Source organism: Cavia porcellus, unplaced genomic scaffold, assembly GCF_034190915.1.
Source record: "Cavia porcellus strain 051 isolate PalLab524CR breed Dunkin Hartley unplaced genomic scaffold, mCavPor4.1 scaffold_29, whole genome shotgun sequence".
NCBI lineage: Eukaryota > Metazoa > Chordata > Mammalia > Rodentia > Caviidae > Cavia > Cavia porcellus.
Window position 1 is genome coordinate 9,447,921 of NW_026947512.1, and position 12,920 is coordinate 9,460,840.

The following is a 12,920-nucleotide window of genomic DNA, read 5'->3' on the forward strand; positions in this document are numbered from 1 at the left end:
ATTATTCACTGTTCAGTGTTATATTAGTTTAATTTTAGCATACATAAAGATATGGACAGCTACTTCAACGAAAATGAGAGACATTTTGGCAGTCATTGTTGACTTCCCCAATGTCAAGTCTTGAAGACCTAAAAAGCCTTCATCATCCTGTTATGATTAGATTAGTTCTATAATGCTCAGCATGTATTCACTGTGTGTGAAGATGGGACAACTATTTGGAAGAAAACTAGAGACAATATGATAGACAGTGAAGATCTCCAGTGGACTTGCTCTGAAATCCATGTTTCTTAAAATTATTTCCTTATGATTTGTTTTGTTTTATCTTACCCTCTTTAAAATAAAAAAGACAATAAAAGAAATGTTCACTCAAACCCAGACCAATAGGTTTCATAGATAAGTTCTACCAAATTTCAAAATCTTTCTGTTATACAAGTAGTTTCAGAAAATAAAAAGCAGAGTATACTGTGCAAATAATGAGACATAAATAATCTGAATATTAAAAAGAAACATATAGATGAAGTCAACAAATGACTAAAAATGCAAAAATCTTAAATAAAATATTAGTCCATAAAATTCAGCAATATATGTTAAAATACAAAATAAACGTCTAAACTCCACAAAGGAAAAAAAGATTTATTTTCTAAAGTGAATCTATCACATGAATCAGTATAATAATGGGTTAAAAAAATCACATAATCATGTCAATTGTTGCTAACGAAGTGGTTAAATTCAGCACACACATAGAAATAGGTAACTAGTGCTAATTCCCTACTGTTTTTGAAGTTCTGTATCATTTCTATCTTTTTCTCTGTTTTGTTTTTTTAAAATAAAAAAGAAGTATGTTTTTCAAAAGGCAAAAGCAATAACCTAAGTTTTATTCTAAATTTATGTGAAAAGTAAGTGCTCACAAATAATAGATAGATACTTTGAATTTGAAAAAAGTATGCAAAAATGTGGAAGGAGAATTCTCTATTAGTTATGTTTAAATAACAAAAATTTATACTAATAAATATAGTGCATTATAAGGATCAGCAAAGGAACAGAGAAAAATGGAACACAAGAATTGAAACACATAGTCAAGCATTGTACAGAATTTGATATATAACCAGCACACTAAATCAAGACATCAGTAGCACAACAAATCAAGACAAAAGAGTAAACGTAAATGTTATAAACATTGATCTATCATATTTCTTTGAGAAATAGTTCTCTATGCCATATAAAAAACGAATTTCAAGTATGTTAAAGGCTGTAGTTTGAAAGGCACAATTATTAAAAAAAGCATATAATAAAAAATATCATTGGCATTCTAGCAAAAACATAAGTTTATCTGCATTATAATTTAAAATGAATACTAATGCTTAATTGTTATTACATAAAGGGATGCTCTATTTCACTAATAATCAGAAAAGGTATAAGTTATAACAAAAGTGAAAAATCACTTTGGTTCTCATCAGACTGATTAAATTTATTTAATTACATAATATCAGTCTCAAGCAAAAACATGGAAATAAGAACAGTGTCCTCGTCGTCTTGGAAGTTTAAATTCATACACTTCCAAGTATATCTACCTTTGGATAGATTCTTAGAGCTCCTTGTTCATTGATCTGTCTGGTACTCTTGATATTTAATCAGTATAATTTTATGATATATTTTCATATTTGACAAGACGAAATTACTCAATTTTCTCCATAATCTCTATGAAACCATTAATAGTCATTTTGTAATCCTTTAAATTTTCTTGTTTGTTTTTGTTGGAATTGAGTAAAGTTTAAAGATTTATGGAGAACTGGAATTCATATTAGACTGTCTTTCTATTCAGAACTAGTTTATCTTCATTCTTTGAAGTTCTTATTGTGTCTCAATAGCTTTTCTTTATAGGTACATTTCAAAACTCTTTTGAGGCTTTCTTCAAACTATTTGTACTATTTTATTAGTACTGTGATTGAGAATTTTAATCATATTTTCTTCATTGGCAGTTGTTTAAAATTACGGACACAATATATTTAGTAGTATTTCTACTAAATTATGACACCAAATTAAGTAATGTTCAGGCTGTTCTTTTCTCTTTTAACTCAATTTATCAGAAGACAAAGTTTTATTTCTTTCCTATTTTATCACACAAAGTAGAATTAAAAATATAACTGCCCTATCATCCCATCTCCTACATCCAGAAAAAGTAAATTAAAGTGTGGTGTTATTGAAGGTTTTTGTATTTCACTGATTTCTGTCCTTCTCTGTTGTTTTCTTGTTAGCTTTTTACTTTTGTTTTAATTTGATCCTTCCTAATTACTTATGGAGAAAACTCCAATCACTGGTTACATCATCTTTTTTCTAGATACTGCATAGACATTTAAAGGTGCAACTTTCCCTATAACTACTGCATTAATTTCACCCACAAATCTTTATACAGTGCTCCATTATTGTTTAGCTCATGCCCATCATAAAATCTCCTTTGACCTCTAGATTATTTAGAAATGTATTGCTCAATTGCAAAAAAATGAGAATTTCTTAGATGTCTTTACTATTCATTTCCAGTTAATACTGCTAAGGTTAAAGAAAATACTTGGTAATTTCAGTCTTTACATGTATTTTTCAATCCTTTTAAATGCCAAAACTTATTTTATGGTCTATGATATGTTCCATCTTGGTGAATTTTTTATGCACATTATATAATTGTAAATGGTATGTCTCTACAAGTGTCAATTGGGTCAAGATATCAGAAAATGATTTTAAATCTCATATATCTATGTACATTTTCATGATTAATTTTACTGTCTAAGGCAGTCTATTACTAAGAGATGGACGATAAAAATCTTCAGCTATGATCACGAATTTATTTTTCCACTAGCTCTTTAGATTTTTAATGCATTTATTTTAGAGTTCTAGTTTTAGATGTTTTGTTTCATAACAAGATTGTCATGTGTTTTCAATGAATGGATGATTTATCACTATGAAATGTTTTCATTGTCTCTGGTTTCTCTGTTTTGAAGTATGCTTAGCATAGCACATCAGTTTTCTTGGGCTTAGAGTTTATACACAATATAAGTTTCTCTCTTTTTACTTTCTTTTTAAAATTTTTTTAAAAAAATTTTTCTTTTGGTTTATTTGTTTCTGTGTTTGTTTGTTTGAGACAGGGTATCATTATGCAGTTCAGGATTGCCTTGAGCTTACTTTGCAGCCCAGGCTGATCTCAAACTTGTAAGGATCCTCCTGCCTCAGCTGCTGAGTGGGGTTATAGGAGTATGCCACCACACCCGCCTACCCTTTTACTTTCAACATATGTGTTTCTACATTTAAAGAGAATTTTTTATAAAGTGTGTATATTGTGGTTAATTTTATCTTATGTGATCTGAAAATCTCTGCCTTTTATGTGAAATCTTCAATTTACTTGTAGTGTAATTATGATGTAGTTGTGTTTAAAGCTACCATCAGGGCAGTTGTTTTTTCTTCTTAAGATTCTTGGTTCCATCTGTTATTTGCTCCTTGTTTCTCTTTTTCTTACTTCTTATGGGTGAATCAAGTTATTTCATTCCATTTAATCTTTCCTTTTGACTTTTTACCTATAGTTATTTACATCTATGTGTATTTCATCATTGCTCTTGAGATTATCGTATGCATGTCTAACTTGTAGTAGTATACATTAAAATAGCATTCTAATGACTAATGTAAGGACTTATATCAGACTTTGTACACTTCCTCCTGGCTTTTCATTTGTGATAGTGTATACTATCCCTTCATAGGAATTGTCTATCTCAATGAACTTATCATTGAGATTGTTCATCTTTTTTGATCCACTCATTTTTCCTTCCCTTCTTTCCTGCAGATATTAGTTCCTATACTACTTTTTAATCATTATCTTGCATACTAAATTCAATCTTTATAATTTATTTCCAAAGAATCCAATTTGCATCACCAATCACCAATTCAAAGAGCATCACCAATTCTTCTCATCCTTGAAAATATTGCTTTGATGTGATTTTTTTTTGCCCAATCTATACTCCATTTTTTAAAAAAACTGCAAGAAAGGATGCTTTGCTGCCATTTCTGGCCTCTGCCACCTCCTATTTTAAAAACCTAGCCTGGGCACAGTTCTAATTATTCACCTTTGTTCTATGTTACGTGTTAACATTACACTCCTAACTGCCAAGGCTAAACTCTGACATGCCATCAAATATTTTGAATATCACAGCAAGCAGGCTTTGTATGCAATAGTGGACCTGCATTCAGGATCACATACAGCCTCCTCTCACAGGATCCATACTCTTCATTGGATGAAGAGAGGGATGAGCAAATAGGAATAGTGAGGTATATGGGCACGATGATAACAGGGTGCACCGAGGAAGTTAGAACTAATTTTATTAGCTAGGGTTTGGGGAATAAGTTCAGGAAAGCTGAAGCTTCTTAAAGGAAACCATCCTTGAGTTGAGTGTTCAAAGGTAAATGAGTTTACTGAGAAGGCAAAGAGAAGGAAGCATTAACAGAAAAGGAAAAATATGATTTCCTACCTTGAATGTTACAGAGATGTGAAAATTCTGGCATGTTACAGCACTAAAATTAAACTATTATGACTAAAATGAACAAAGATATGTGTCACACCTGTGTGTATGAGTATGTGTGTATGTGTGTAGGTTAAGGAATATGTGGTATATGGAAGACTTAGCCTAAAACAAGACTATCTTTATCTCTGGCCCAATTAGTTACCAGGACCTTTTGAGTCCATTTGTGCCTAACTTTATCTGTATTTCATGGATTATAATGCCCTGTCTTCAGCCATATCTGTGCAAATACGTCAGGTCATAAATGCCCTTTAAGGTGAACATGGTAATCATTCATCACCGAATCTCCCTCCAGTACAAAATAGTGTCAATATGAGGCAGAATTAGATGAGTATTTGCATTGTTATGGAAACAAGATAACTTCTCATAAGATAGTATTTTTCTGAAATAAAATAAAGAGCAACATTTAGCACATTAAAGCCCCTGGGCTAAATCTGACCCCCTGACAATTTTTGTATTTCGGTGAGCTAAAGATTATTTTGTACTGCTTTTTTTTTTTTTAATTTTCCAACATTTGAAAAATTTCAAAACAAAAATAACATGAATAATGTGCAAAGCACATAAAATTTGAATTTCATTGCTCACATATGTAATTTTATTAGAGCATAGCCATGCTTATTCATTCAGATCTTGTCCACAGATGCCTTGCTATCTTGCTGTCTTGTTAAGAGCAGTGTTAAGTAGGTGCGACACAGAGCGTGTGGTCCAAAAAAAGTGTTTTTTATCTTTCTTTTTGAAGAGTTTTCTAGTCCTTAGTGTATGAAGGAAGGATAAGGGGTTTTTGGACTAAACTGGATTTGAAGTATCCTATCTGTAGCTAAGCCATCTGAAATGCCTACCACCTATGAATTGTAAGATAATCACTTCTATAATGAGGAAAAACTAGTTTAATAGAGAATTTGTATAAGATTTAATAAGAATATCTAATACAGAGTAAATTCAAATAAATGTTTCTTCCCCGTGCATGGTGTTAGGGATTCACATCTTTGACATTCAAATCAATTAAACTTGTATTGCATTTTCTGTTAAAGATCCATATTCAGTGTTTGGCCAGTTGAACCCAGACAAAGTAAGTGAAGAAACTATGGTTAACAAGCTTCATGTTTTATCTACCAAAGATTTCCAGGAGGTAGTCCGTAATTTATAACTTACATAGAATCCATGGTATTCAAATGCTGTGAACATGTGGTGGTTCCTTTTAGGATTGTTAACGAGTCCAGACTGAGTCAGACCACTCTAAATTGGAGATATCTTAGAGCAACCATGAAACTAAACATGAACATATGATTTTGCATATGTTGACTGTCTCCTTCTGAACCAAACAAGTACTTATTGCATATTTACTTCTCAGATTGCTTTACTGGTTGTATTAGTTTCAAAGCACTTTCTAGGAGAAAGAGTGCCTTCTGTTTGTTTCTCTAAACTTCAATATACCTAGCACTTACATTAAGTACTTGATAAATTCTATGAACTTGATTCATAGATATGGGGTCTCTAAAGAATTTCAGAGAAATTCTAACATCTAACAGAAGTTGACTGAAAGACTCTCCTTTCAATCCATGAATGTTTAAAATCTTTTTGTTGCTCATGTTCTGCTTTCCTGTATAGCTACAGCGCTTGGCTCTGGATTTGGCATGGTATAAGTGCTTAATAAATGCTGATTGGATATGGCAAGAAAATATAAAGGAATAAGCATGAGATTAGAGATGGCGGATGGATTTGAACTTCAATGCTATTTTAATATTGAGTGATACAGAAAAAGCATTTTGAATCTTTGCTTCTTATTTTCCTCATCTGTTAAATATGAAAACGTCTACCTTATCAAACCCACAGGGCTCCTGAAAGGCTCATTTAAAAATGTATGAGAATGTACTTTGTAAACCACCGAGAACTTTAAAATATGTGTATAATTGTAAAATATGTTTACACATATGTAAAATATACGTATAATTGTAAATAATTTTTTGAGATCTAAGATTTTTTGAGATCTAAGATTTTGAAATTTTAAGTTTCCTATTTGTAACAAATTTCTACATTCTTGGTCTTTTGTCTGAAGATCAGAAGAAAATGAACACTAAGAAAATGTGTATTAAAGTTCAGTAAATGTGGACTACTATGGCAAATTTTTGTTGGGAAAGTAGCATTTTTGTAAGTGAAAGATTTTTGAAAGATATTGGAAAGACTAATGTTTTCCAGTACCATGGTCTCTCACTTGTGTGATGAATTTGTCTCTAATCCATTACATCAAGTTGTGTTTTTATATCAAATCAAGATTAAATTATACTAAAAGGACAAAAAATAATCAGATATTCTGCATTCTGAGTAAAGTTTTTTTTTTTAAAAAAAACCTTACTAGCTTATTTATAAATCAATTCTTAATTTTTTGGTATCATGTGGATTCATGAAATCTAAACTTTCTTAGGTTTTATATATTACCATAACTTTCAAATAATATTAGTGATGTCTTATTGTACAAGCACCCATTCTTCTGGGTCACTTGTAAGAACTGGGTACAAAGCTGAAACACATGAAGTAGGTAATTGACATTTATTAATAGAGTTTCAGCTGGAGATTCCTGCTCCACCTAGGATGAAGTAGCTTATAGTAGAGCAAACACTACTGGTAAGAATAATCATAAGATATAACTTAAGTAAGAAAAGTAATGTTTGAAAACATTCAAGAGCTACCAAGGTATTCAAGACTAAGCATAATACATCAAGAAGAAGGAAGCTACATTGCAGGGAACCTGACAATCTATGTTATTTTAGTCTCTGAGATATGTCTCATACCCCAAACTGCAGAATCAGAGTATAAGACGCAAAGCAAAAATTGCCCAGAGGAAGTATTTGATACACATTCTGCTGAGGAAATAGAAATTGCATTTCAGAGACTGTCAAGGTTTTTCTAGAGACCACTGAAGTCAAGAATAAAGAGATAATTAGAAAACATATCAGGGCTTACAAATACTAAGGTATAAGGTATAGTTCTTCATTACTTATTGGATGAAGGTGATCTTTCCAAAATCCTGATACATGTAAAAATTATGACTTTGAAAGAAGGATATTATTAACCAGAGCCTGTAATACATTCAGTGCCTGATATGCAGTTAGAACATATTTTGCCTGATAACATATAGAATTGAAAGAATGGAAATTTAAAGAAAAAAAATAGTCAACATAAACAGAGCTCCAGGTACAGACATTAAAATGATTGATTGATTAATATGTTTTAACAATAAACTATAAAATAAAGAATTTCAAAGAAAATAAAACTATGTGGGAACAATTAAATGGGTATTTATAGAGATGAAAAGGAGATACTTCTTAGTTAAAAGAGACAATTCACCAGGAAGATACAGAAATTCTACAAATCACGTATTTGCATTTCTTAATTTATGTAGTTCCTATATCCAGAAGTAATAGTAATGAGTTTCTCACCAATATGATTGAAATTTCATTTCACCCAATATATTAATTACAATGACATAAAGTACAAAATTCACTGCCAGCCTTTAAATCCAAAAATCACTGCATAAATAACAGACATGAATCATGACCAGTGACCAATCACATCACTTCTTTCAGAGTCTGTCACTGACTGGTCACTAAGCATTTTATTTGGACCACACAGAAATGTAAGTGTGTGGTTGTGTTATGTCTTTGTTCCCCAGTAACGAACCACATGAAATTTTACAAAACTGGATGATCACAGGAAGCGCTGGCCAACAAGAATGAAAGTGCAGCAATGAAAAGAAACATTGTGCCTCTGGAAGTAAAATTTGATCAACGGTAAATGGAGTTGTAGAAGAAATGCTCCTGCCATTCAGGAAATTGTAGATAGGCAGCCAAAGAAACTCAGCAGAAGTGAAGTTGTCAACATAAAAGAGAAAAGTAGTTTTGACAAAAAAGTTAAAAGTGTCAAAGAGGAAATGATGGATAAAAAAGTTCACGTTAGGGAAACGCTAAGAGATGTTCAATGATGTTGGAAATATGAAGTATAAAATGTGGACACTTGATCCACCCTTAACAAGGAATATAACAACTTACCAAGCCATACAGATAGTGCTTGCTTCATAACAAAAGTCTTTGATGGCAAAAAAATAAAGAAGAATTTTAACACATGCTGTATTTTTCAGGGTCTGAAGGAAACATTAAACACACATACACTCACACTCATACAAATACACACACACTACAGACAGTGTAAGGAAATTTCAGTAACATGGTAGACAGACATAACCCATGAGATGTGTACAACACTTTAATATCTAATGATTGCACATTACACACCCAATTCACAAGTACATGAAATGTTTACCAATACTCACCATATATTGATCCACAATTCAGGGTTCAACAAATTTCAAGGATTAAAATATATAGTATACTTTTGGCCAAAAAAGAATCTAGCTACACAAATTCAAAAATGTTTTTAAGTTAAGTACGACATTAGTAAATAATTCAAAGGTCAAAAAACAACAAAAATTTTAAAACAGGTTTGAACTGGATAATAGAAATATGCTATGTGAAAATTAATGGTTAAAAGCTTAAGTCATGGATTAAGAGAAAACATTAGAACTTAATGCATAGAGAAATAGATAGTTACAGATAGAGGTTATATATGGGAAGACTAAAACCCAATTATGTATTTCACCTCAAGTTATTAGAAAAAGAAAGGTTGAAAGCAAGCATAAAATAAAGGAAATAAGGATGTGAACAAAATATCATCTACTTAGCATGTACAAAGCACTGGGGAAAATAAAAAATAATGAAAATAAGAATATCTATATCCTCGGTTACATAAAGAAATTAGTGAAAAGTTAACAAAAGTGATAAATCCTTAACAAATATGAACCAATAAATTAGCTACAAATTAATAATTAGCACTAGAAAAACAAACCTGTACATTTTAGGAAGATTACAAAAAACCCAAAATATTATTAAAAACTTAGCAAGTTTATTATTTTAGAAATATGGACAAATATTTGAAAAATCTGACACAACAAAATTGATGTGTCACCAAATTAGGTGACACACCAAAATAAGAAATAAAGAACTTAAAATTTTCCATGCTTGTTTCAGAATTTTAATTTATGGTTTAAATTTTTTCCTTGAAAAAACTTCCAGGCTTATACGTCTGCTGGTAGTTACCTTACAAATTAATAGTAATCTTACACAAAATATTCTAGAGAATTGAGAAAAAAAGAAACTCATTTTAGGTAGCCTTGATTATAAAACCTGACAATACAGAATAAAGAAAATTAAAAGCCAGGCTATAAGGAATGCAGATGAAGGAAAAATTAACAAAATTTTAAAACAAAATCTTGATCTATTTTAAACTGACTCTGTATCACTTCCAAATTCATCTTTGTTTCTAGGCATCTAAGGTTGAGTTAACATTTAAAAACCTATCAACAAAGCCAACATATTAATAGGAAGAAGGGAAAGATTGTTTTATCTCAATAGATGTAGAAAGGGATTGATAAAATTAATCTTTTCTTCTTCAGAAAACTGTAAAATGTTAATAAGAGAAGTTAAAGACTCAAATGACTCAAAATATATTAGATGCCTAGGTTATAAAAAGAAAACTCTACACAGAGGACTTATTGAGTAAATGAAACCCCAGTTAAATTTAAATTAGCTTTTTCACATGAGGAAATTAATAAACTGATCTCAAAATTCATATAAAATTCACAGGACTAAAAATAGCAATACAATCTGAAAGAAAATGAACAAATATTTAGGACTTATATTAGAGAACAGGAAGTTATTAAAGTGCACATGGTTGAAAAAGAATTTATAATCTTTTTTTTTTTTTTTTATCGGCACCGGGGATCGAACTTAACGACTGCCTGCTTGCAAGGCAGGTGCTTATGCCACAGAGCTAAATCCCCAGCCCCTATAATCATTTTAAGTTATACACATATAATGTAAATTAAGAAGAAAATGACAACTCAACAGAAAATTGAAAGATTTGACTATGCCTTTCAAAGAGAAACAAAGCAAAATAAACAATAAAAAGATATACATGTGACTGATATACATTTAAAATGTTCCCAATCTCATTAATCATATAATGTAAGTCAAAACCATAGAGAAGTAACTTTACATAACAGATTTCAAGTTAAAATTTAAGATCACAAGTTCTGGTCAAAATGTAAAACAAAGGAAGGCCTTGAATGCGAATATAAAATACTACAACAGCTGTGGAAAAGTACTTAAGATTATCTACCAAAGCAAGCCTACCAGTGATCCCTCAGTTCCAAATATACTGAGCAATTCATACACATTCATTTAAAAAGCCAAGATATCCTTATTGTAAAACAATTTGTAACAGCAAAAACCTGGAAATAATAGAAATATCCAATATATCAGTATAAATAACCACAAGTCAATCTTAGAATATATGATTATAGCGTGTATTCATTTATTGGAATACTGTGTTGCAGTGAAAATGAACAGTCTAACCAAATCAAGCAGTAGGAATGAATCACACAAATACAGTGTTTAATTAGGTAGACTCAGGCAAAGGAGTACACAGAATAGTTTTTCAATTTTAAAAATAGGCAAAACTAATCCACATATGTCTACAGTATCATCGCAGTCAAGGGAGAGACGAGAACTTTGTGACAGGGATTCTAATGTCCCATTTCTTAATCTGTTTGGTTGTTAGAAAGCTCAATGAGCTTTGCATTTACGGTTTTTACATTTTTTGTGTGCTTGTTTCATTAATAAGTGACTTTCACATAGAAGCCCAACACTGAAAGAGATGAAGATAAATTCAACATAGAGAAACTCTGTAACAAAAAAGAAATGTCCTGGCCAGTGGTTCAAATGCATGCATAGGTCTACACACATGGCCACGATCTCCCCTACCCACAGTATAACTGTTTAAGCTACTTACTTTGAGCCAAACTTCATTCTCCTTCTCCAGGCTACCTTCTGACTGCTCACTTCCTTCCTCCTGCGGCCTTTTTCCACTGGTGACACAGGGAAACCAGCCAGTAAAGGGGCGGTGCTTGGGTAGATCTGGATGGTATGATGTACAAATCTGAAATGCAATTTTAACCAAAAATTAAGTGGGGAGTATAACAGATAAGTGAAGATAACAAACTTTGCAGTACAAAAGCAAAGGTTTTTGCAGTGTCTAAAGATTATATTACTTGGACTAAAACTTTTCTCAGTATAGAAAAATTTCTTAATCTTCTATTAGCCTTACGATATGACATGCCAGTGGTTTGGTTTTGTTTTTGTCTTTTGTTTTGAGAGTTGTTGCTATTGTTATTTTGGTTTTGTAGTACTGGGGATTGAACACAGGGCCTTTGCCTTTAGCTAACTCCTTTTCTTTCTTTGTTTCTTTTATTTTTAAATGTAATTGCCCTAAGCTGCTAAATTATCAAGGCTGGATTTGAATTTGAGACCCTTCTGCCTCAGTCTCCCAAAGTGCTGAAATTAGAGGTGTGGACTGCCAAACGTAGTAACAAGCCAGCGTTAAAAATCACACAGGAGAACTCTCAGTCCACCATCAATCAGCTCAGGGATCTTCCCCCAAAATAATCCTGGAACATTCAGGCGACTTATCCATGGGTCAGCAGATGAAACCTTTCTTGACGATGGTTACAGGTCCTTGTCATGCAGCATCAACTGACATCAGAAGGGAGACTGCTGAGCCAGGGAGCATTGAGCCTTGGGCTACTAAGGACAGGAACCAAGGAAGCAATACTTCAGGAAACTCTTTCATTTCCCTTAGGAAAGACAGACAGGACATACTAAAAGCCACTTCACAGAGATGTCACTAACTCAGAATCTCCCAACTTTACTGTCATCCTGCCATTGGCCCTAGAACTCCAAAAAGAAAGATGCCAGAACCGGTCTGAGAGACTGGTGGGAAGGGCTAGTTGCCTAATAATATCCATTTCTCCGTCTTTATTTTTAAACAATTCCAACTTTATTCAAGGTTACTGTGTTTCATAAATGCTCGTGTCCTCAGGGTTCCTACAACTAAGACAGATAAAGTAGCCTGGACCTGTCCAGTAATATACGGCTGGAAGTCTACACTGTGGAACTTTCAGAAAGGTTCCATTTTCCCAACACAAAAGGAAAAATTGACTGGACATACACCAGCTTCCCACTGGTTTGCTTCTTTTCCTACTTGAAATGTTGAAGGCATCAACATGATGCTAGGGGCTGGAAGAAGAAAAACGTAGCCAACAATGGAAGGTCCACAATCTAGAAGATGCCAGGGTTCTTGAAGAGATCTTTAACTGTAGATCAACCTTGGAAGGTTCATTAATATCTTCAGAATGGATTCCTAAGGTTGAAATCCAGTTATTTAACCCTAGCCTGAAATGCACGGAGAGCT

General features: G+C 32.3%; 1 protein-coding gene across 1 annotated transcript in view; it reads right to left on the reverse strand.

Moving 5' to 3' along the window:
- The window catches only part of Pappa2 (pappalysin 2), a 253,321-nt gene that overhangs the window by 109,433 nt on the left and 130,968 nt on the right, over positions 1-12,920 (reverse strand). The window contains exon 12 of the mRNA XM_003474655.4: positions 11,463-11,609. Coding sequence (XP_003474703.3) covers positions 11,463-11,609 — 147 coding nt within the window. The remainder of the gene's footprint in view (positions 1-11,462; positions 11,610-12,920) is intronic.